The 26,917-nt window shown below is 40.2% G+C and overlaps 1 protein-coding gene across 1 annotated transcript; it reads left to right on the top strand.

The window, feature by feature from the left end:
* Positions 1–3,325: 3,325 nt before the first annotated feature.
* On the top strand, positions 3,326–13,563 carry hand2 (heart and neural crest derivatives expressed 2). Its single transcript, XM_018660585.2, has 3 exons — positions 3,326–3,578; positions 4,339–5,510; positions 11,335–13,563. Exons 2-3 carry the CDS (start codon positions 4,890–4,892, stop codon positions 11,461–11,463), a joined length of 750 nt encoding a protein of 249 aa, XP_018516101.1. The 5' UTR covers positions 3,326–3,578; positions 4,339–4,889; the 3' UTR covers positions 11,464–13,563.
* The last annotated feature ends 13,354 nt before the right edge of the window (positions 13,564–26,917 follow it).

Below are 26,917 nucleotides of genomic sequence, written 5' to 3' on the forward strand. Positions count from 1 at the left end.
TGTCACCATGACAACCATATAAGCTGAAAATATCTGTCTGTTTGCAGTTGTTTCTCACTTATCACTGCATGTGCTCTGCCAAAAACACATTTCATTTTCTCTAGAACAGCAGAAAAAGAAGAATCTACTGTAGTAAGTCAGCATTAAAGTCCAATATTGTCCACCCTGAGGAAAACTGACCAGTGTTACTGGACATTGCAGTCCACAGAGTTGTCGATATCTTTTCCAGATTTCCATTATTTCATGGAAATTGTAGCTTGCAACATAAGGTCCCTGCCTCGCCGCTGTCTAACTACTGCCTAGCACTGTATATTCAGTGTGTCCACAACCTGTCTGTGACCAGTAACCATCTGCACTCCACTATCAAATCACACATCAACCAAGCTTACTTACTGTCCACAACTCTAAGCAAAGAATTGTGTGTTTGTGGCTGTTGCTCTTCTAAATGTGCATGTGCGTCATTCAGACTTGTGCTGGTCTGTCCTCAGGTCTAAATCTCCCTCTGTCCAGGGCTTTATATCTATTGCTGACATTTTTAGAGGTCAAAAGTGGGGGTTGACACCAGAATGGGAAATCCTTCTCTGGACCAATACAACACTCCCCTTCCACTGTCTGGGCTGCAGACTCCCTTTTTTTTCACTATGGGAAAGACGCCTCTTGTGTTCATGGCCTTGCTTCAGATTTACATTTACAGAAGCTAAACAACAGCAACTGTTCTAAATCCAAACCCAACAGCCAAATGCATTACCTCCTCCCTGGGTCCAAATAAATAAATGGCTGTGGAGCCAATAACTGACAAAGTGAGAAGGCTCAGTATGATGCAAGCAAAAATAGAGAGCATAAAGTCACTCCAGTGGTTGAGGTGGTTAGTTCAGGAGCTCCTCTGGGTTTTCCAGTTCCAGGGATCCTGAATGTATCTCCATCAGGGTCCTTGAATGAGCTTTCAGAGGTCTGTGAATGGTCTTGAGTGGCCTCTAAAAGGTCAGCAGAGGTGCAGCAAAATTCCAGGTACACACACAGTGATGACTGTTTTCCCCCCAGACTGAATTTTTGTCAAGAATACTAGTTCTGTCATTCCTTATCTTGGAATATTTATCAGCAAAGCTGCTCCACCCAATCTCCCTGTGACTGTTACATTTGTATTCCAGTGAATGAAATAATTAGGGAAGCCCTGGATTTAATTATTCCTACAACCAGAGAGCTTTATTAAGAGGAGCCATGGCTTTACTCATTTATTTTTTTAATTTCCCACATCATGACAACAACCACAGACCTGAGTGAAATTTTGTAAGCCGTTATTTGACCTCTCTCTCTCTCTCTCTCAAGCTGTTTTAACTGCACACTGCGCGTTTTTGTTGAATGAATATATCAGATAGTAGTTTGATATATTAATTCATATTCGAGTAAAAAAACACCACGTTTGGTTGAATCCATTGAACGTGACAGAGAGCGCAAAAAGCCTCGGCCGTTCACATGGGAACAAAACAACGTCGCTGGTTTTGAACTGTGGTCTGAACGGTCATAAACCGCGGACTTTTCGTGTAGAGGAAGCCATGGGAAGTGGTCGGGGGTCGGTCACACTGTCAGCTCGGAACCGGACCCTGACATTTAGCCAGATTCCATTTACATGAGCTCAGACCTCAGGGTTTCTGATAAATAAACTTAAAGCTGAAACGCCTGCCACCAAACAACTGAATTTCACATTTCTCAATGGTTAATGCCAATAACAAATTATTATTATTATTATTATTATTATTATTTAGTATTTGGACACACGGAAGGTCACGAGAATAATTGGTATTTTATGCATTTTATTGTTATCATGGGTAGCCCTGCTCTATCGCCTCCGTCAGGATTTTTTAATTTTTATTTATTTATTATTTTTTCGCTTTTCAGAAATAAAAATAATCTTACAGTTTACATCTTTGGAAAGTTTGTCCTATGGAAGCAACAATAAATGATTTAAGAAGGACTACAAAGATCAGTTCAAATGCATTACACTATACAGCTGTTCCTGAGTTGTAAATCATCTCATGAATTCATGTTTAGTTATTGACTTAAAAATATTTTACAACATAATTTGCTGTAATTATATCTCTTTAACAATCAGAGATTTGGCAGTTGGTAACAATTAAATTACGCATAATTACATAGATTTATGTATATATAAAATAGCCTATAAAATAATAGGATTACATCTGCCAGCATATGAAAAATCACAAATAAATATTTGCAATAAAATAAACCACTGTAACTTTTTCATTTTCATACCAACAAAAATGAAGTTAATATTCCTTTGACATTTCTGACGAAATTTGCAACTAGCGCCATCTGTGACTAACCTGCGGTTGCAGTATTTTCTGTTATAATATTTGCTGTTTATCTCTGTTTGTGCGCGACGCTAAAAATCACCTGACATTTTTCAGCAAATAAATAAATAATCTTGATTTAAGTCCAGAAAACTGACGTCCATTGCACGTGTCTTGGCTGGCTCGCGTCTGTCTCTGTGGCTCTCACGGTCTGACTATTTGACATCATGTCGACTTGAAATATGTGGATCAGTGGTTACTTGATCAGCTCTGTTACCCAGAGATAAGTCAAGCTGAGAACACACAGTCCCACCTATCAGAAACAGACACCAGCAGGGGCAGAGAGGAAATAAAAATCATCCCGGGAATTTTGACATTTACACTGACCCACCAGCACCGTGGCACACTTAACGATCACGTAGTAAACAGGGGTTAAATTAATTCGTAGAACTGCACATGAAATATAGATTGCGACACATTCATTCTGTCTATATAAATGTGAAATATTCTAAAGTCTAATAGTTATTTTAACAATTCATTCACAGATTCTATGTGATTTTATTCCCGCATTTTGTGAAGAAAAACTCACTTTTCATAACAGTCCACAACAACAATGAAGCAGCTCCAGTTTAAAAAACTGTATAACTGAGTAGTAGTAGCAGGCTATAGAGAGTGTGAGATTAGAATTGAAACTGGACAGTAAATACAGCGCCAGACATATTTAGATTTTAGTGTATTTTCTTCCTTCATTGTATCTCTGAGCTGATCACACAGACTTTAACTACTTCAAAAGTTCTGATGAAGCCAGAGCAGAAAACGATGCAACATTATCCTGTTAAATAAACTCAGACAAGCCTCCTGTGGTCTTTCCTCTGCTGTAAAGCCAGACTGGTGTTTGTACTGGACTCACTGGGAGCTGTGGTCCTGAACCCACTGTGGTGCTCAGCTCCTCCTCTCACCGCTGCCAGATCCACAGCTTCTCTGGATTTTTCTGGATTTCACATTGGCTTTGTTTAAACTTTCATATTCATGTAAAGCGAGTGAGCCACAGTCCACCGCGGGCTGCCTCGGTGTTTACATGCTGCAGATACGAACACATAAACGTGAACGGGGGTGGGCGGAGCCGCGGGACCGAACCGACTTTAGTTAGTTGGGGAGGGAGACGACTTTCACACAGAACCACAGAGGGCCGCGCAGCCTGCTCCACTGGACTCATCACCACCGTATTATTCTCCACATCATGACAACCACAGCTCTGGGTGACATTGTGTAAGTTGACATTTGACCTCTCGCTCTTTCTCTGTCTCTCTCTCTGTGATGGTTTATGTTTTTCACACTGAGCCTCTGGTTCTGTTTGCCAGGCCTTTATGTTAAATTGCATAGTTAACATGGCTTCAACAGATAGTATCTGCTACTTAATCAATGTGGAGAACATATATGGATGAACATTACAACAAACACCAGTTGCTGTAATGATGAAACTATTACCAAACACCACCTGTGTATTCTGGCCTCTTCAGATACACACTTCATATCTGCCTGATATCAGTATGTTCCTTATTAAAACAGGAAAGCAGAGCGGCTTTTCATCCAGGTGCCTGTGTTTGGTTAAATACGTTTGAGATACACAAATAAATAAAAATAAATAAAGTAAATAATAATAAAATAAAGTTATAACCGCCATATTCTGGTACTTTTGAACATCTAACTCCCACTGCTAGAAACAAGAACAGGATCATCTCACTTTATTCTTGGCCTTGTGATGGTTGCTGTACATAGGCACACGCGCGGCTTGTGTGTGTGTGTGTGTGCGCGCGCATGCTCGTATGCTCCAGCAGGTCTATTTAGCAGGCCCATTGACATTAAAGACAAGCAAACAGACCCTGCAGTCGGGGCCAGAGGGGCTGGAGGTTCGCCATTGGCTGATGGAGGCTGTGAGGTCAGTTTCTCCTCCCCGGTAGTAAAGATGACGTAGTAAATCAGGCTCCCTCTCCCCTTCTCTCTCTCTCTCCCTCTCTCTCTCATACAGACAAGCTGGCTTTACAATAGCTCAGTATCAACTAGCCAGTAGCCTAGTGACCCAGTGCTTACCCAGACTGATCCTGCCTTGCCAAACGGCTCTGAGGCTGGCAGCTGCTAACTGACTGACAGAGAGAGGCAGGATGAAGTGCAGAGAACATGACGGAGGGAAACGCACTGTGACTTTCTAAGAGGAGAGGGAGTAAGAAGCGCTGCTGTGACTTTATAACGAGAGGGAGAGGAACAATGTCGTAGAGGAGGAGGAGCTGCTTGAACAGAGCTGAGCGGCCTACAGGGCCACTGTTGACAGGACTGGCCCGGTTTACTGCTGCAGGGGCCGTGACGCTCCGTATTCCAGCTGTTTCTGTCGGAAACCGCTGGGGGAGATTACTCAAGATGCACACATCTGCTCTGGACAACAGTTAAACGGCGAAGGCGAGCCTACAGCTGCAGCATCAGAGAAGGACCTGTCTGTCTGTGCGTGTGTGTGTGTGTGCGTGTGTGCGCGCGCGAGCGAGAGAGCGTGTGTGTGTGTGTGAGTGCGTGTCTGTGTGTGTCACCATGAGTCTTGTCTCGGGCTTCCCTCACCACCCGGTCATGCACCACCACGACAGCCATCACTACTCCTTGCATGCTGCGACTGCCGGTCGGTGTCACGAGGACACCGGGGCTCCTCCTTACTTTACGAGCTGGCTGATAAGCCACGCGGATATGTCCCCCACTGAGTATAGCCTCGCACCCGGTTACAGCCCTGAGTACCATGGCAACAGCGGCGGCGGGTCCACCGGCGGCCTGGACCCCCACCATCACCATCACCACCACTACGGGCCCGGAGGCTTGGTTCCGGGGGCCGGCACGATCTCTGTGAACGGAGCTACGGTCGGTATGCACCACCACCATCACACACATCCTCGGACCGTGAAGCGGAGACCCACGGCCAACCGGAAGGAGAGGCGGCGGACCCAGAGTATTAACTCGGCCTTTGCGGAGCTGAGGGAGTGTATCCCCAACGTCCCGGCCGACACAAAGCTGTCCAAGATCAAGACGCTGCGGCTGGCCACCAGCTACATCTCCTACCTGATGGACATCCTGGACAAGGACGGACAGCAAGGGGACACACAGGCTTTCAAGGCCGAGTTGAAAAAGACGGAGGCTCGGGAGGAGCGGAGGAAGAGAGAGGCGGTAAGAGCACGTCAAATAACACAATGACACAGGCACTTAAATTTGTCCTGAAACAGCTTTTATAATAAGCGAGAGTAAACAAGTCAATATAATATTACAGTTCCTCCTATAGTCTAAAAAATAAGTGAAAGCTGACATTACCAACAATATTTTTCCCTGTGGCCTGCTGCATAAAGCCAACAATAAAAGAACAGTGGTTTAATCTATAGCTGACATGAAGGACTGAAGATCACAGCTGATCATCCTGTAAACATCTTCTCTCCTTCAGCTCCACTCAGGGAGGAAATACATCAGCGGGCTAATCCAAAAAAAACACGACTCATTTTTATTTTGTTTATTGACCCAAGGATAAAATCAGCCAGTATGCTTCTCTATTAGACACTTAGGAAAAAACACATTGTGGTGTAATATCAGACGAACATGGCGTCTACTATTAGAATATAAAGAATAGAAAATATGAGTTTTTTAATGCATGTGATCAGTTTCAGGTGGAAAATTCATTAAATGCAACTTTAATTAGAATCTAATTCAAATCCTACTTTTGCTCTTTTGTGCATATAAAGTTATATATTTTTCCTCTGTAGAGAGCAATGGGGACAAATTGTTTTTAAAAAAATGTAAACATGTAAAAAAATATATAATTCTGCTTTGGTTATTTTATGTGAATTTCTGGCGGATCCGACACGGCTGCTTTCAAAGGGTCATCGCCTTTACGTTTGTGACGTTACCGCCACATTTCTTTCCTCTCTGTGAATCTGTAAATATTTTCTGCATCAGGAAAACAAGGCATAATTAATAGAATTTTCTAATTTAACCGAGATTCGCTAATTAACATAAAAGTAATAAAGTAATACTTCGCTGATTGGCTGTAGCGTCTTATTTAGTGAGAGAACAGACAGGCCCGAAAACACGCAGCCCTCAGTTCAGGCCATTTTACAAAACAAAGCAGCAAGACGATGTGATTCATAACACACAGCACTGCAAAGAGACGGTTTTTTTTTTATTTACACATGGTTGTTTTAGAATGGTAATAAATTATATACCAGTAGTCTACCTGCATCAGTCCTTAGAGACCGTCGACGGTTAAAGACCATTCCGTTCCTTTCCATACCGTGCTGAACTGAGTAAGGAGGCTGGAGAGCTCAGAAAGACTGCACAGGAGAGAAAAGACGTAAACAACACAGGCTTTTCCTGGGAAGGAATTACACACACACACACAGCACACACAGTCTACCTTTAATGGAGGGATAGGGTCAGCCTCATAGCTCCGTTTATTTTACAAATCCCATGATGCACGTGGCTGGAGCATGCTAAAGAGAGAGGACAGAAAAATAGAAAATGTCAGTGTCTAGCCACTGACTCCTTCAACTATAGATCAGTAAAGGGAAACTACTTCCTTTCTTCCCCATACAGTTGAACCGTATAAAGAGTCTAATGCAAGGCCCTCAGCCACCCTGGAGCCAGGAGAGTCAGGTTCAGTCATACAGACCCAGCACTATTATTCCTACCAACACTTTCTGACTGCTTCTTCCTCACAGCCTGCGATATTCTTCACATAGTTTTGGCCTCAGCTCTGCCTCTGCTGCTGCATCCCATGGCTACAGGTTTACAAGGTCCTGCAGTTGCCAAGAATTTAATGTTTGGCACATCGAGGAGATTTAAAGCCATTTCAACTGTCTTTACTCGCCTTTTGCATTCACAGGAGTTCAGCTGATTCACACACACTGACATAAATCTACACATGCTCTTGTATGACATTACTTCAGTTTTATCTATATTTGAGTTGCATGTCAGCTCTGTGATCACTGACTAAAGGTCATTATTTACGGCCTTTGTGTTTACTAACAGAGCTCAGCATCATGCATGCATTCTGTGGACTCTGTCAAAACTAGCCTCCTGCTTTTCTTTACACATGTTTATGTGATGGATAAATGGCTACATCATCACCACATCTTACCTTATTCACAGCTAACACCGAGCTTTAGTCCAGCGAGGAAATTATAAGTAGAAACAAACAATACAGAGCGGGTCAGGATAGGCTGGAAGAGAACGGAACAGAATAATTATTTCCTGTCTGCTGTCTAACCTGCTGCCTATAGGAAGTGTAGTGCATAATGGGAGCCAGAAAGCATTTTTCCTCACATTTCAAACTGCAGTCACTAAATAGGAGGATGTCACCCCGTTAATAACTCATGGCAAATTTTTAATAAAACTCCAGTCACAAATTCAATTACGTAGTCTCCTGCTGCAACTGAGAGACAGTTGAGTACAAAATGTATGTGGAGAAAAAATAAAACACACAACCCAAAAACAAGAAGAAAAAAAAAACATTTTACAAGATGAAACATGCATCAGGGAAGTAAGGAACTAAGCTTAGGTAAGCACTTAATGTTGCTCATGCTCCTCAGAATGCTCTTACATTAATGATGAAGTGGTTAACCCATAAGTGACTTTAAAGTATTTAAGAGATTGGTCCTACTTGAGGTTTTTAAACTCAGTCACTTCAGGGCCTCTGTGTCCACAGCAGAATTAAGGTAGAGATTTTCATAAGATTTTTTTTTCTCCATCCACAGCGCTGTGGATTCTTTCTCACTGATTGCAGTCATGGTTTAATTCAGGCTGGTTTGATGTGGATTTCTTTGGTTTGTTGTGCTATAGTGGAACAATCCATTGATCCCCTTTGCGTTTAACTGACCTCACAGAGGCAGGAACTGGATGCTGTTGGATTTTACCCCTGGACAGATGTATTTTGATCAGTTTGACATATTTGAGGCTGCTTCCCTTTAAATCCAGATTTGTTTTATTACATGTGCATGATTTTTCATTTCATCTTTAACTCAATTATTTGATCACAGTGCTGCACAAACTGATTATAAGTGTAAATTTAGATCATTATCTGACTCTCCTCATGGCCTGTGGTGACAGACCTGCATGTCCCAGCAGTGTTCACTTCTTAGAGAAAGAAGTATTTTTGTTGCAGTTTCTGTGTCCTGCTTGATGACACGTTGGTGCTATATGGGGTTAAATATGCGGGAATCAGAGAGCTTTCATTTCACAGGGCCAGCGCTGTGACTGACTGGACCGAGACTGTGGTTTTTACTCTCAGTGCGACTCTGTCTCCTAGAAATGACTTTTGTACAGCACTAAACTGCAACAGTAAATAGGTTTTGTAGGAGACATAATGCGATGTGCAGCCTGCAGAGCAACCGCGTCTGGACCTCAGCCTTGACAAATGAGTGGGACTGGAAACTGATGTCACGTGCCTGCTGCTAAAATCCTTCAGTTAATTGTGCGCAAATAATAAAACACTGACAAAAGCCCTGCTAGGCTGATACACACGTCATACCACTGTTCATCAAAGATCTACTGGCTCTTAGCTTGTTAAAGTATTTCCTAAGGCTTTAGGTAAAGTGATGAGGCAGCATCTGTACGGTGAGGCTCGGTGTGAGCGGCCGGACCTGATTCCTATTTTTATCGTCTCAGAAAGTTACAGTGCGGAGCTGCAAAACTGTCTGCGACTTATTCAATTAGATGAACATTTGAGATGTTTATCAACATGGAGAAAATGAGCTGTTCTAACGACTTTATAATCTGCTTTTAATTCATAACGGTGACGTGTCTGGAGTAATAACAGAAAGTCGTGTTAAATATTTCCTTACATAGACAGGCATGTGTTATTATTATTATTATTATTATTATTGTTGTTGTTGTTGTTGTTGTGTTTTGTTCTGAGAGCAGAGCCGGTGGCCGGTGGCGCCAACGCACTAAAAGTAAAAGAAAACAGTAAACACAGTAAAAAAAAAAAAAAGGGGGGGGGGGCTGTATCTGTTGTGTAGTTTGTGTATTATTTTTGCTGTAATTACAGACGCTTTCTGCGGCCAACACTCGCATTATATTGGACCTAATGGCTTTATGAACCTGGACTGAGATGCTGAAATTGTCAGTTGGATTTTTGGGGGTTATACTTGACCCGTTTTTTTCTTTTTCTCTGCGCAGAGAGTTCCTGGATCAAAGATCAGACACTTGAAAGCAGACTGTCTGATCTTTTATTAGCAGCCTACCAGCTCATTTCTGGAGGAGTACCAACGTGTAGAGCTGCTCAGCTCTCCTTTACTAAACTCCTGCCTTCTGCTTTGTTTTTGTTGAGTAATATAATATCTGCTGCTAATAACAGAGTCAGAGGTTGAATTTGCAGCCTAATGACAATAAACTATTAAAGCTTCTACTTTCAGTCACAGTCAGAAAGTCACAGTCACAAAACCTAAGTAGTGGCCTAACGTATTTAAATGTATCGCAGAGGTAAGAGCAGCCACTGTAACTAAATATCCTGAGCAAAGTGCTGAAATGTTGAGCCGGCCTTACGGCGGCCTGCTGGGCCTCTGTGTTTTTTATAAGACTACGTGTGTTTCATAAGTTAAACCTCCCTCTGTAAAATAAAATTTAAAAAATGAACAAACTCAAACGCCACGACCTCAGAGTCGCAGTGTATAGCGCAGGCCGTTTTGTTGTGCTGCTGGATTAGTGTGTTTACCGAGCTGCAGACTGGTTCACCGCCTCGCTGTTCGCTGAGAGCGAGGCGACACTACCTCGTCCCATTTTTATGAAGTTTGAAGAAAGAGGAGAATTATGGGTCGGGACAGGTGTAAATCCTGGAGATCCCGTCTTTCAGCGTGAATAAACCGACTGAATATGGATGACTGCATCCAACGTTGTTGGAATAAAGCAGGTTGGTTTCACTGTCACCAAACAGACCTCCTCAATTCATGGTTTTCACCGGATGCCTCGCACATTGTCCAGACAAGAACTTTCCGCGTTATAAATCAGTTTTTCATTTCAGTGGACCAAGATTTATAAAAAACATGATGTTACCGCCGCTTATAAAGCCGAGCGACGACCTTTTCTACAACTGTTTTAAGCCTTGTACCACTGTCCACACATCAACAGCACCTCAATCGGGAAGTAGAGTATTATTATTATTATTATTATTATTATTATTATTATTATTATTATTGATGTTTTTCAGGATAAAACACTCACTGTCAGTAAAGCAGAGGGATTACGACAATAATCCAAATATTCATTAGTCCGTCATCCTTAAAAGAAACAGGTCTTCTCTGTCTGCACGTTTATACAAGTAAAAACCTTTTAAAACGACATAAAAACTGTAGAAAAAAAAACGTATACTAACATATTCTAAGTTATATTTATTTTTAATTAGGTTAAATACTACTTCAGGTTGCTGGCAGATGGAAACCGCAAGTCTGAACAAGGAAACATGCAGACTGAAAAAACATTAATAATAATAGGCTAATGATAATGCTAACAGTAATAATAATAATAATAATAATAATAATAATAATAAACAAGGTGAACAAGTAAATGAATACGTATTGAGGTGGTTTGCAGCTTCATATTTATTTTTAATATTACGGTCTGTTTCCTGTTTGAGTTGCTCTTTACTCCATTTAATATTTAACATATTTTACAGAAGGCGACCATATAGATTTGAAGGCGTGGAGCTCATGTGTCTGTGTATATCAGTCGTGTGTGAACAGTATAGGCTGTGTGTTGTGTTGCATTAACCGAGCCTGGAGGGGAAGAGCCTGTGTGAGACATGAATCTGCTGCAGCCTGCTGACCACTCCAGGCTCTGTCACCGTGTCGCGTCGTGCTGCATGAAAACATCCAACGCTCTGATCTGGGCAGGACTGGACCGGAGCAGCCTTTTCTTTTCTTTGGTCCCAGAACAAGCTGTTTATTTGTTCTGTTTACTCATTGTTATTCACTGTGTCCCAGTTGTAATTTTTATTGTCATGTGTCTGCAGGTGGAGATCCCCAAGACAACTTCATCATCATCGTCCTCCTCGTTGTCCTCCTCATCAGCGGGCGATAAGAAGAGTAAAGGGCGGACAGGGTGGCCTCAACATGTCTGGGCTCTGGAACTCAAACAGTAGCGCCTCCTCTCCTCATCCTCCTTATCCAGCTCGGCCCTCGCGCAGAAAGGACGGGGACAGTGCTGCTGACCCGCTCTGATGAACTGTCACTGGCAGCCATCATCGTCAACATCATCATCATCATCTCTCTGGACACTGACACTTCCCACAGAGCGGCGGAGAGAAACGCGTTTAAGCTCCGTTCACCTTGCGATGGTGAGGCGCGAGAACAGTGACACTTAACTGTTTGTTTGCTTATTGGCTGGAGCTCCTGATAGAACCGAGGCTGCAGCTTCACACACACACACACACACACCTTTCATAAGCAAAGACGCTTTCTGTGGCTTGGTGCTGTGTAAGGGTTTACATTGAGCCCTGGTTTCCTCCTTAAATCTTACCTCGGGAAAAAAACATCACAAATCACTTTTTTTTTTAATGAAAGATTTTAAGAATAATTAAAAACTCAAAAACACACGCGCGTATTTACAGTCACCCGAGCCATCATTTCCCAATAAGAACGAACATATTTGGTGTCAGTGGGAGGCTCATTTCAAATAAAGCCTGTGGGTTTGAACCATATTTGTGCGTCAGAGACAGAGCAGCTGGGCGGGGGTCGGCGGGGTTAAACCAATACATTATCTATAACGTTTGACCTCGTGAATCAATAGGATCCACTGTTAACATTCGTCCGCGCGCCCTCGCTGCATCCGCTCCTCGCTGAAACCTCTCAAAGGAAAGAGGTGCGACTTATAGATGGGATGGCTCTTCGCTCTCGTTCTACCCCCCCCCCCCCCCCCAACACCAACACTCACACACTTACACGCGGGGTGTTGACGCGTGCCCTCTGACTTATTTAATGGAATATATCTATGTGCAATGTGGCCGAGGACCAAACCAGCCGTCCCGCTGACTGACAACAAGCTGTCTTCTGATTAACGACAAGGTGTATGTGAAGCTCTCTCTCTCTCTCTCTCTCTCTCTCTCTCTCTCTCTACCTACCAACTTTGAATTTGTAAATGTAGTGACGTCACGGCGCTGACGGCGTGTCCATGTTGTGGTGTGGAAACATGTGGTGGGAGGTCTGAATAATACTTATTGTGGGATGTAAACAGTGTCATGAATATAATAAACCACCACCTGGTGACATGGTAATCGATGCAAACTCCATCTTCCTTTGAGTCCGTCAAACTGAGTCCTGTTCACGTTCGTCTGGGTGTCAGAGTGACTCAGAAATAACAGGGATGGATGTTATCCACTGTAGCTTCAGTGAGCATTTTAAGAGGTAAAACGCATCAGTTTTAAAGTTTTGAAAAAATGTTACTTTCACGTCTTAACGAGAAATGATTCCACATTCAAACAGAATCACTCAAAATATATCACAGTCGTATAAGTAGTGCATATTAAAAGGATATCAGGTGTTGTACTGAAGGAAGAACAGAGAATTTATTTTTGGTGTAATATAAATCATGTATAAATATTATTCTTTCTCTGTTTTTTGTCCCTTTAAATTTAAATTATAGTTATATTCATAAATGAAATTCATTCATAATTGTTTTCTCAGCTGATAATAACTTCAAATGAAGGGTTTCACCTCTGTGTTTACAACTATTACTGGAGCACACACACATTGAACTCCACTGGAAAACATGAATAACTTGAACTACAGATTGGGCCTTTAACTACAGACAATATCTTCATCTCTGACCTCAGGTTTGCAGTGGACTGTGTGGCAGTTTAAAACACTTCTGTTGTCAATTTCTTTGTAGGCAGGAATATATCTAAACATAAAACGGCATTTAAAGGGAAATTCTGTATTTTCTTTTGTATTTTCCTGTCAGACAGCTTCACAGTAGAATGCATGAGGAAACCACAAGGTCAGATGTTACTATTACCCAACCCAAACTGTGTGTGGGAAACTTCCATCAGCTCTTGTGGACAGTTCCTGGTTCGTCTTTGAACTTCCGTATTTATCATAGTTGTGATGGAATTTTTGTTTTCACATTGAACTGGGTTAAAGTGAGGATGTGTAAGAAACCTGTTTGTGTGCGGTGTTGTCATGACATGATTATGAAGAAAAGTACAAAAAACTAGATCAAGTCATAAAACAAAGCATTGAATTCACATCTTTTTTTATTATTATTTCAATGATACAAAAACACCTAAATATATTTTTCCAGGGTCTGTTCAGCAGTGTCATCAGTTTCAGCAGAGATCATTTCTGTAATGGTGTACTGGATGTCTTTGTGATCTCTCTGTCCCATCACGCTGGAAGAAGGAGCAGAGTGAAGTTTGCTAAACCTTGAGATTGAGCTGATGTGTTTAACTATTTGCAACACATCCAAGATGTCTCAGGAATCTTGAGCAGATGTTGCTCTCATTTTGTGATGTTGAATTTTACTTTGAACAGCAGGTGGATTTGTCGCTGCATTAGCTTCCTGTGGTGACACACCTCTGTGATTTGCGACACCAACAAGAAAATATTGCCAAACACTCTCACATCCCACTTGAATAATCTGAATAATCTCTGGGAGGCTGGTGTGAAAGGTTCTGTGAAGTGGCCAGTTGATAGTCACATGGAAAGTCTTTCGTCCAAGTATCTGAAATATGTAACGCAATGGAGCGAATCCCATCCTCAGTCTTTGCTATTTTATCTGATGATTAACATTAGAGTCCTATTTATTTTAAAAATAATAGGCTGCGATTCCTGTCAGTCCTGCAAAGGCCTCTATGGCAAACTCTCGTGGTTCCTTTGCTGTGGCATATTGGGCATCCCTCTGTGGCTCATGTGCACCTCCTCAAAAATGTAAAATGTCATGTGGAGAATCGTAATGGTCAAACTGAACTTCTTTACTTTTCCTGCCACATTTTCCCAGTGCTGGTAGTATTTGTTCTTGTACAAACCTCATCCCTGCCTCTGGAGAGTGAGATTGTTTCTATCACAGAGCACTGCTCAATTATATACAATATATTAATAACTATACTGCACAGGAATATTGAAAAATGCGTCTTTTTGATTAAATTATTTGATAACTCATGAATGGAAAACAGTTATTCATTTTAAACGACACGTCTTCCACCATTAAGTGATCATGACAACTGTAGTGACAAACAGATGGTGAGTATTTAGCATGATTTATGGATTAAGTATGAGTTTGGCTATTCTGACTGAATTAAAACTCTGGTAGACTTTGATTTATTTTAGGTTTGTGATGAATGAATAACTTATAGCAGTCAAATGTTGTGTAGATAGCTGAAACACTCGTACACATTCAGCTGATCCCATGCAACAGTTATTGACGTGCTTCCCGGTCTTAACATCGCCGAGGTATCTGATGGAGCTGTCAGTCAGTCATCCACCGATCAGGCCTTATCTGTCATCCCAGTCGGTATGCTGATGGCTGACGGGAGATGGTGGGGGGAAAAAAGAGCTTGAGAGGATTTTTCTCGTTCTGACAAAGACTAACGCAAGATGTAATGGCCTGAGTCTGGCCTCGGGTGAAGACAAGAGTGCAGATAATTAGTGAGAGAGCTGGCGTCAGACAGAGATGACCCCACAGTGACCGGACACAAACACACAGATACACACAGACACACACAAATACCCACTCACTCGTACCAAGAGGAGGAGTGGGAATAAAAATTGGCCCAGGACTTTTGACTCAGACTGACCCACCAAAACCAAAACCCATCATATACAGTATGTGCCACACAGTAAAGTAGTAAACAAAGTTAATTAAAACTATACATGAAATACAACCACTGTTATAGTTATGATTATATTACTGTTGTTTGTGAAGAAGACTACATGTTTACTTATACATTTAATGATCAGGGCCTTTTTTTCTTCACTGAATCTGTGTAATAAAATTCTTAAAGTCTGAGCTGATCACACAGACTTTAACTACTTCAAAAGTTCTGATGAAACCAGAGCAGAAAACGATGCAACATTATCCTGTTAAATAAACTCAGACAAGCCTCCTGTGGTCTTTCCTCTGCTGTAAAGCCAGACTGGTGTTTGTACTGGACTCACTGGGAGCTGTGGTCCTGAACCCACTGCTGGATGCTCAGCTCCTCCTCTCACCTGCTGCCAGATCCACAGCTTCTCTGTGTTGTTCATGCAAAGTGAGTCACATAGCCTTAGTTAGCTGGGGAGGGAGCTGACTTCCACACTGAACCACAGTGGGCCATGCAGCCTGCTCCACCGGGCTCACCGTGACAAAACACATCTGTCATTCTTGCTCTCCTTTTCTCTCTTTTTTTAAAAAAAAAAAAGATTTGTGCTCACCAGGAACAGTCCCTGTTCTCCCAATGGCCACGCCGATCCTACGCTCCTGTTTAAGGAATCTGTATCTCTCTGGAGCTGCTTTCACATGTGTGCTGTAAACCTGAACTTTTCTAGGTATAGCTGTATGTGTTGACACAAATGTCTGAAGCGGTCGGATCGGACATTAAACAGACTTTATCCTGCAGGCTCTTTAGTATAATGTCTGTGTGATGTCCGATTGAGTCGATGTGTGAACAGAGCAGATCATTCACAGCGAGCGAGAGGGTCTGCACACTCTACCTGCAGGCTCCACCCCTCACCTAAACCAGCTGAGGTATTTCTTGCTGTGTGCTACATGTGTGAAAGGGCAACACCTGGACAACACTGTCCTGAGTTTACATGAGAAAACAGCTTGAATCAGCTGTAGGGAGCAATGAAGCTAATGACTACAAATGGGTGACTATGACTATGTTCATTTTCTATTATAAACTATGGTCTACAGCTAAAAAAAAAATCTGAATGATATCCTCTGTTACAACAAGTTACCAAACAATTATCTATTGTCACAGGCAGTTAAACAAGAAGCATGAACTATTTACAAGGGTGGAATCATTACATGGACTGTCAGTAAATGCTTTAACTTTGAGCTCAGACAGAGCAAAAACTGAAATTAGCTGGTGTTAGCTACCCAGCAGTGACAGACTGAATAAAGTAACATCCTACCCACACACTGTTCAGTCGACTTCTACGGCCTCACATCATAACCAGAGTTAATAGATTTTCAGCAAACACAAACACAAACACAAACTGAGAGCTCAGATCAGTATACTAAATCCTTTTCCTCGTCTATCCCAGGCGTAGATGCTATCTTCAGACTGGATAGCCAGGGTTAGCTAACCATCCTGGACTCAAGTAAAGCTGTAATGGGTCTGCATAGACTGTAACTGTTAACATCATGAGACTGACTGACTCTAGGCAGCTAGCTATAATCTTTTCTTTCTTTCTTTTTTTTTTTTTTTACTTTAAGTAACATTTTTGTGCATGTTGTAATAATTTGATTTCCACAAAGAAGACATTTTAAAAAAGAGGAAACTTGAAATTGGAAGTTCCTGGACCATTCATGGAAAACAACTGCCATGAATCTAACCAACAAATGATTTTTCCCCAACCTGAACCAAGTGCTGTGAGTGTCTACACGTAACCATAAAAGAGAAAAAGTGTGTAGTAGACTGTGTTGTTCTCTGTGCACATTTTACTGATACATAAATGAACATTACATTCTCATTATATTAGTAGAAAAGGTAAGTCAGTCATCATCATGTTTTCTACAACTGATTTACATTTCCAAAAGCAGTGTGACATTACATAAAGTATTCAACAGCACATACCAATATCTAGGTTTATAACAACAACCCCCCCCTCCCAGCACACACATACACACATCACAGACACCCCCACACTCACACTTATCTCCCTTCATGTCTCCTTTCTGTCTGTCTGGCGGCCTCTAAATGCAGTCGACTGGCGAACATGATAGATGACTACGGCTGGAATACAATTTTTCCCTGTGATAATACCAAAACATCTGGCAGCCATTACCTCATGCAGACCCCTCCCTTTTTCCCCTCCTCCTCCTCCTCCTTCTTCCTCTCCCACTTCGCGATCACTATGTGCTGCTGTGCTTCCTCTCCACCAGGGGGACCCATTTCCTCCTGGTGACCTGGACTTTGAAGGTCCCCTTGAAAAACAAAGATAAGTATGATGCTTAAGCAGCCACTAACCCCTAACTGAAGATGATAACTGTGAATTACCGATGGTAATTGACATTAGTGTGCCAGCAACAGATGGTGCATTTGTGGCCACAGATGATGTTTTAGTGACCACATCAGTCACAATAAACTATAGACTTTGCAAGCTACTTTTGACACCCAGGAAGAAACTGATTGTTTGGTTGCTTGAGCAGTGCATTACTGGCCACAACAATGAGCATAGATGGTTGCTATTACTGTGAATTACACATACAGCAATTAGAAAAGTGTGTCATTGTGTTTGTAATTTGAAAAGGCAGTATGTTCAGGGCAGAGCAGAGAAGGAGAAGAAAAGAGAGGTGGAGAGAAGAGGAAAGCAGAGAAGAGGGTGGGCCCTTGGCAGCCTTTGAAACAACCCCCCAGGTCACTCTATTCACCCCATAACTGCTGTGCTGCTATGACACAACACTTTACACACACACACACACACACACAAGCATGCATGCATGCACTCCACGTACGGAAAGATAAGGCTTTCCATCAAAAGACTATGACAAAATGTGTTTTTTCTTCTTCTAATCAGCCCTTGCCATGAGGGGGAAGTATTGGATTCATTAGCAGCCAAACCAAAGACAGCAAGCCCATTGTTCTCTTTTTATAGATGGTAGAAAAAAAGAGAGAAAAAGAAAGAACCAGGAAATAGAGAAAAAATGATCTGGAGAATTTATAGCTTCTTACCATATGGAGCCTTCTTTCAATTAAGCCTGTGGAGAGCAATCAACAGCACAGCATGTCTTCAGCCCATGGCTTGGGACACAACATGGGTCACACTGCCTTTCCAGCTCAGTGCCAACACAATGAAAACAAAGTAATGGAGTCCTTCACTCTTTATTCTTTGTCTTTCATTCATTTATTATTCTTAATTACGTTCTTGGTTGAGAGTTTAATTTAAAATCTAATGGAACTTGACAAGACTTCAAACTCTGAGTCAACAACAGGCCACTCTGATGTTTCTTATGTTTGGTTCTGTTTACCTGCAAACTAATATTCAAACATCATCTGGACAGAGTTATAAGTATATTAAGGGCGGGGTTGAAATGATTAGTCAATTAATTTAGAAGAAAAGAGAAGAGGAAAAATTAATCATCAACCATTTTAATCACGAAGTCACATATCAATAGAGGAACATTCACTGATTGCAGTTTTTCTAATGTAAAGATCCGATGCTTTCATCCATTTTATATCACTGTACATTGACTATTGTTGCCTTTAGGACTGCTTGTTGGACAGAACAAGTTATGTAAAGATGCCATCTCAGACTCTTAGAAAATGTGATTGACAGTGTTTCAGCATTTTTCAACTTGTTTTAGCCTGAACGATTAATTGATTAATTGATTAATTGTAACAGTAACTGACAGAGGAATAGAAAATTTAAATAATCATGTGTTGCAATCTTAATTCTTAAGTCTTAATAAGGGTAAAATACTTTATCAGGTGTATGCATATTGTATTGTGTGTTAGTAGTTTTTATTTTGAAGTCTTGCTAAGCCTCTGATGTATATCTCAGTCACATGAAACAACACCAGTGAGACGCGTCATTTATGAGTCTGTGCTGGGCCTGAAAACAACAGCGACAAGTTGTCTAAAGTCTGAAGTTGATTATGTACAACTCAGTTATCAACACACTTTTGCTTGCACTTGACACTTAATTATCCATTTTCATTTTTATTACCCTTATTAGTTACTAATTAGCCCCTAACACATGGGATTGTATTTATCAATGTAAACATGCATCTCCAAATAAAAATATTTCACATTCCAAGTGAAGTGTACAAAAATCTAACTGCTGCACATGTGAACAAACAACTCAGTGTTAGTACATCATCATTATTTTACTTACTGAGCAAAGTATTGCATCATTCTCAATTAAAGAAAAAGAAGAAGAAGAACAATGCAAAACTAAATGAAACTATTTTCTATATCCGTAGTTTAAAGTAATAAAATGCCAGATCTCTTCTGGGCATGAACATATATTTATATATATATATGTATTTTTATGTTATCATCTTAAATGTACACAGTTTTGGTTCAGTGCATTTTCAGCCCACACTTCCTCACTCTCAGCTAACAAAGATAATTAATATTGATTATTCATCATTTTATAAAAGTCACAAGTAACCGATTCCATATCTGAGATACACCAGTAAATATATTAATATCTCCCAGCAAACCACAGTTTTTGACAGTGATATTTATTTCTGTACTTTCTGGACTAAGTGTTGTGACTTTACTTTTTTAAACATCACTTGAGATAGAATTTACACTGAGGAGCTGAAGCTTGGTTTACAATTTAGTACCACTTACATTACTGACTGTTCATGCAGTGTACAGTTTTAGAGCCATATGTTTATGCTTACGCAGCCGCTGTCACATGAGCACCAACATGTGTTAATGAACCTGGCTTCCATTGGGAAGAATTCCATTCACTCATTTTGGGTCATGGACTGGAGCTCAGCAGACCAGTTCAAACGCAACTTTTTTTTTTCTCCTTTTCCTTTTTTTTTTTTTTTTTTTAAAGTTTTCATGCTCTGTATTAACTGCACAGGTCAGAGCTGTATGACGACCAATTTCTCCTTCCAAACAATAGACAGGATGGGTTAGTACTGCTTTCTATTCTTACTGCAGCCTAAATGGACGTCCGAATTAAGGTGAAGTTATATATTCAGTCTTACAAATATTTTAGAAACAAATAATCATATCAGTATGTTTCATATTAATTAGTCTGTTTTTTATTTAATCTGTTTAGCTATGAGTTTGTTATCATTCACATATAGTGGTATTTGAATATGATAAAAAATATTAGTGACACACATTTTGTTTTTTATTTGTGCAAAACACATTTTTATATGGATCTACATGTACATCTAAGCAGCGTGCATTTCAGCCTTTGTAGGACTGATAAACATTTCCAATCTGAGGTTGGAAACAAATTATCTGCTATTTCTGATGCTCAACTTTCATCTCATGGTCATTTGAAAATGGGTGCACAAGCTTGTTTAATTCAACAGAGACCAAAATCAGAAAATTTGTGTTGAGTTAAGTCAATGCAAAATCAGAATTATTTGTATGGAAATACAAATACAGCTAAATACAACCAAGAGGACTATGGGGGAGGAAAGTGAAAGAGAGTCCCATCTCAACTGTTGATTTTACATTCTGGCTTCATTCCTGTCTTCTCTGGTTTTTATGGGCTCAGGTGACATTCACAAATAATTCCAAAGTTAGTTAAACCTGTAAAATAAATCTGCATGAGACATTCAGGTTTGTGCACATGTAGAAAAGATTAGTATTTTTGCAGAGTCCAATCAGAGGGCAGATGGTTCCTGAAAGGTGTAGTCATTTTCAAGATGGATGACAGCACGGATTCTTCTGTGACTCTGATGGGTCTCCGTACACACACAGTACGTTCATTTTTTTCTACAGCATCATCAAATATAATTAAACCCACCTGGGTCATAGAGGAGACTGTGCCGTCGTCCATCTTGAAAATCTACTACACCTTTCAGGACCTGAGGGTGCTGTCTGGCTGGACTCTGCTTTATGATTGGATGGTCACTGTCCAATCAGATTCTGCTTTAACTTCAGTGTGTAACACACAGTGTGGGAACTTTAAGTGCTAAGTTTCACTCTTAGTTTCCTGTTTTTTATCTGTACACACATGTTCACAAAGCACGTCTTGCTTCACAGTGTCTTTGTAACCTCACGACTGATATCATTAGTTCACACAGTCTCTTTTTCTTTAGCCTCTGCTGAGAAGGTCATGTATTCACCCATGTCTGTTTGTTTGTGTGTTGTATTCAAAAAGTGCCAAGCTGATTCACACTAAACTTGTTGGAAGAATGGGGCACAGGTCAGGGAAGGAGCTGCTACATTTTGGTATGGATCCCGGTAAAGTGGTGGATCCCGGAAATTTTTCTCCTTCCCATTGCAAGCCAGGAAATAAGAGCTCGACGGAGCTGCAGGATTGTTTGGCCTTGGTGGAGGTATGTGCTTTGCTGCCATTCTAGTTACACATTTAAATGTACAAACGTAAGTCTTTTCTACATATGCACAAACCTGGACTTCTGCTGCAGATTTATTTTACCTGTTGATTTACAACTACAAACAAACTTGAGTTCATAGGCTTCACGTTCAAAACAATCAAGACTTTGAGAGACAGTTAACTACATCAATCATCGCTCTCTTCAGTGGTTCCCTCTGAGTTTAAGCTTAACTTGATCTGAAGATCCTCCTATAGTATACTCATCTTCTAAACCACAATGCAGCCTGAGATCATCTGCCCTAGTCTAGCTTCTCTAATTCTTCCTACAACCTTTAGGTGTTGTAGCATCTCATTCATTACTTGAGTGGGATTTTTCAACCTGCAGCTTTGGAAAACATTACCAGAGCATGTCACAAGTATCATCTTTAAAATAACTGATCAAAACTCAGTTTAATATGAAGGTATCTGTCATGTATGTGAACTATTAACTGTCCTGACAGTATGGTTCTCTACATCTTGTCTTGGTTTTTCCTCACACTTAAAAATGTCTTAGAGTTGGATTAGTAAACTGAATGTTTTAAATCTCATCTAAAGACCTAAAGCATTTTACTGTATAATATGATGTTTTGTAACTAATTGTGAAGCACTTTGTCATTTTGGTTTGGTTTGGAAACTTTTACTAACTTATGTTCTTAAAAAGTGTGTCTTTTCTTTTCTTTCATTTACTTTTTTTTTTTACATTATTTTGTTTTGTCATTTTATCATAGTTTATTTGATATTTCAATTTGTTGAGTTTTTGTTATAAAGCACTTTTTAAAAACGTTTTCTGATAAGGTGTGAGATAAATTTAATTATTATCATTTAGTCCATGGACAGGCAATTAAATCAGGTCCAGCTGGGATGTGTTGACTGAGTGATTGTGTGTTTATGTGCTAATAGGAATGTCTGACATCCCAGACTTTCAAGTCAGCTAGTTAAATTGCATTCATGTGTCATTGCTGTAAATCCAAAGAAGGCCAGCAGTCAGTGTAAAGCTGTAAACAACTGCAGTTTTCACTTCACATACAGATTCCTTGCAATGCTTTCTGCTCTACAAAATAATGAATGATTATTTAATTGCATTTTTAGTTTTGAATCATAATTTTTTGTTTCAAAGATTCAGTATCTTTCGTATCATATCGTATAAGTTTCGTTCAGGCCTCATTTCTCAGCAAGTTTAAATTTCAGTTTGGTCTCTGAATATTTTTCTCAAAATGAAATTGCCATTGTAAATAACATATTTCTGACAAGAGCTTTGTATATGACACTTTGTTTGATTGACCTGAAAGGTGAGTCCAGGTGTGCTTTTGGCCTAAATCAGGCCTTTAATGGGAGACCAGATGTCAGTTCATGAAGGAGTCTGTTCTGCATGTTAGCACTGATTTTTGAAATTTGTAATGTCACCAGTAATGAATGTAAAATCTGTGCTATCAGTATTCATAAAATATAATAGAATAAGATTGATTAATTATTGATTTCACAGATGAATTGTGCAGTAGGTAATTGTATGTTACATGGTGCTGGTGTGCAGTTCTACTACTCATGTTGTGTTACCCATGCCGAACTACCTTTTAGGGACAAAATTTACAATAATGTAAATCATTAAGTCAAAGAAGTCATCTGAAGTGATAGAAACAACTTTATATGTGTGTGTATGTGTGCATATATGCACACATACACACACTATCTGATTCATCTATAGCTGATTTTCTATTATTAGTATCATTACCAGCAGCAGCAGTTGAGAGCAGCAGGAGAATCCAAATTAACAGTGATGATACTGTTACCAAACAGGCAGCACCAGCTCATCATTTGATCATTTAATATTTCATGTAATGGATTTCTAACAGACGACTGTTTTAAAACACACCGCTGTGATTCAGATCAGAGAGCAGGTTTTTATTCTTTGTAAATCTGAAAAATCATATGCTGTGGATATTAAACCATTAAATGATTCCTACGTACACTATACCTGCAAATTTGACTGAGAGCAATCATCTTGGCTTTTATCTCAGGCTTAACTTTTCATTTCTTATTTGATGTCTTTATGCATTTTATAAATTTTTTTAATATTCTTGCTCTGAATGTTTTAATTTTGTTGTTGCTCTTGTTTCTAAAATTATGCTGCATGGTGGATGAAATATTAGTAACATCTTTCAACATAATTCAGTCCACTATAACATCAATAATAATCATAAAGAAGGATTATCCCCTCTCTGAAAAAGGCTACGCTTTGTGAAAGTAGAATTTTGTTATAGAGTTATTATATTGCATTGCGTCTGAGTGTACAGGTGTACCTAATAAAGTGATCAGTGAGTGTGTTCTTAAAGAAAAAATGATCCTCAAAGAACAAAAAAGTGACATAAACAAATGTAACTCAAAATAATTGTTTTCTTAGTTTTTCTTGGAGCCAGCATACACTAGAATGTCAGTGTCTTTAGTAGACATAAACAAATCCATGTCCAAATAAAATAAAATGTTTTGAAATGTTTTTAATTTTGAAATAAGCAAAATTAGAATAATCAAATTAATTTAAATTATCTTTGAAAAAAGTCATGACGTGACAATAAATCACCATCTTACTCACGCTTGTCTCCTCTTCTGTCTCTCTTTTATTCAACCTTGATTTACAGCAGTGTGAGCAGGTCAGTCGCGCTGGCAATTTATTGGTCATTAGTTGCAATGTTGGCAGGTCTCACACCTCTTAATCCTGGGTGGCCCTCTCCTTACCTCTGCCTCTTTCGAAATCAAACCCAGGAGTTTGTCTGAGGGGAAAACACATTTTACCTGCTCTGTTTCAATCACTTCAAATTGGTTTTTATCAAATAGAGAAAAAAAAAATCTCAATCTCTGCCAGAATTTCTTGTGTGCAGGTAAAACTAGCTCACTACACTACTGTCACGAAATGCAGGGCAATGTTCAATACATTGTATATTGCAATGTTCTGTAACAAATTTTAATGCACAAATTGAAAGAGCAGAAACACAAGTAGAGTGCTGACAAAATTTCAACCTCTGGATTTGAGAACAACAGAGGGTTTGGTTCCTGTTTGTGGATCAGGCAGACAGATAATAAAACCAGCTATTACCCTGCGTACTCATGCTTTCACCTGAAACAAGATGTGATTATTCTGCAACACCCTCCTGGTCTGTGACAGCCATCTAGTGCACTTGATCTGGAAATGAGATTGTTGTAAAGAGATACAAATTATCCAGCAACCTCAGTAACTAACAACATTCCCCAGAACACACAGGCACACACACACACAGCTTGCTGTAAATCCTGAGACCACCCGGGTCCAGGCAGACCACCAGGCCGACCAGTCTGTTGCTGCATGTTTTTGATCACCAGGTCTGGGAACATACATAAAACCTGGTAAAAGGTGAACACGCACACATATGCATGACCATAACACGGCTACACGTAGGCACACACATGGACAATAATGGAGCCCTGGGTTTTATGTTTTCAGTTATGTCCGGCTGATGTGTGTGTGTGTGTGTGCCCAACACCATTAGGGCTGTTGTGTGACATGATGGGTACTAATGGGCTGACTGATGGAGGCACACTCAGTGGGAGAGTGAGTGAGTGGATGTGGATTAGCATGGGGGACACCAGAAACATATCCAGGACTAATTAGAGTTCACTTGGTGCAGGCTGCAGGCCAGTGTTGAAAGATTTTGGATCTGAAGCTGCAACTGAAACTGTCATTAATGTGGCACAACAGCAAACTGAACTGGTATTGTGTATTTAGACATGGAAGGGAAGGTAGAATCAGAGAAAGAAAAAGAAAATGAAAGAAGTAAGAACAGAAAACAGTAAGGACAGTAAAAGTAAGAAGAAGTTAAAAAAGTAAGGAATTCAAACAAGAAGGAAAAGAAAGGGAGATTTTTTAAAAAAGCAGAAAGGATAGGATGTAAAAAAAAAAATAGGACAGAAGGGGGAAGTAAGGACAGGAGGAATGAGTCAGAAAAGAAATGAACAAATGGAAGATGGGAGGAAAAGAAGGAAAAGGAAAATTAAACAACGACAGAAAAAAGAATGTGAGAGAAAGGAAAGAATGAAATTAGGACAGATGGAAGGAGGGGACTGTGCTGCAGGAGTAGGTTGAAAGGTTTTTATACCTTTACCTTTTTATACCTTATACCTTCACTCTGTTTGAACTGCTGTAAATCCTAACTGAGTAAAGCTGCCGTGCTGTGTGTAGGAACAAGGAACTTCTCAGTGCTGGAAACACTGCACACTAATGTATATTAAAGAGCTTTTAAATGTTTTATAGCCCTAGTGCTTAAGTAAGATGGTGTAGAGGGTAGAAGTGGCAATGACGTTGTGTGGCCGCTGGGCGGCAGCAGTGTGCTAGACTCTGCCCACTCCGCCGGAAAAGAGAGAGAAGAAGAATACCAGCTGGTGGCGGTGATTACCAACTGCCGGAGTGTGAAGCTTGTCGTTTTCTACTCTGGTTTGCCTCGACCGATCCCGGTAATAAAGAAGACTAAATTATAAAGGTAAGACTACATGCTGTCCTGTGTTTTTGTTTGTTTATGCTGCTAACTTTGTTAGCTTTGACGTGTTATGTTAACGGTAGCTAGGCTACTGCAGTAGATCAGCGTCCACGTTGGAGCTAAATGAGGCGTTGTGTGTGTGGTCATGTGTCAGTTTCTCGCTGCAAGTTATGTCTGTTCCGTTCAATGGCAAACCATCAGCCACTTCCTGATCTCAGCATCACTTGTAAACCGGCTGCTGATGCTGATGTACCACTGTGCAGATTTACCACTGCAATGGAGTTATCTTTTGGTAAAATATTAACAGCATAGTTTAACACTGTGTGAAGTTGTTGGAGAACATGGACTTGCATGTACGGATCTATTCACTGCCTGAGTTTGGATTTAAAGTTATAAGTGTGTTGGACTGAACTTGTTTCTGTTCATCCTGTTAAACTCCTGTCATCTTTTTACAACAGCACTTCACTCAGCTGCACAGAGAGCACAATGGAAGTGCATCATTTTCCTACTGAGTAAAATGAAGTTTTTGACTAGAAGTTTCTTATATAGCATATAGTATGGTAGATAGTTTAAAAAACTAAAATTTAACTCTAATATCCTCGTGCTCAAAAAATTACTTTAATTACTTTAATCATTCTTTTCTCTTTAGGTATCACATACTTCCATAACTGGATTCAGTATTGACCTTCAGTCACTTATCACTGCAGTGTTAATTGTTTCAGTCTGTTTTCCTACTCTGACCAGTTTGTCTTTATTTGCTGATTTCAGAGCTGAAACATGCTGACAGGAGGAAAAGCATTTGAATTCATCATTGGTATAGTATTCAGTCATGATAATTTGGGTTTTTTTGAAATTGTCATGATTCATATTCGGATTAAAG

The sequence above is a fragment of the Lates calcarifer genome, linkage group LG5 (assembly GCF_001640805.2).
Source record: "Lates calcarifer isolate ASB-BC8 linkage group LG5, TLL_Latcal_v3, whole genome shotgun sequence".
In the NCBI taxonomy this organism is placed as follows: domain Eukaryota; kingdom Metazoa; phylum Chordata; class Actinopteri; family Centropomidae; genus Lates; species Lates calcarifer.

Excerpts from the sequence above, each read along its gene's own strand:
- hand2 (XM_018660585.2), top strand. The coding sequence starts at position 4,890 with ATGAGTCTTGTCTCGGGCTTCCCTCACCACCCGGTCATGCACCACCAC. Across the intron at positions 5,511-11,334 it reads AGCGGAGGAAGAGAGAGGCG|GTGGAGATCCCCAAGACAAC; the intron begins GTAAGAGCACGT and ends ATGTGTCTGCAG.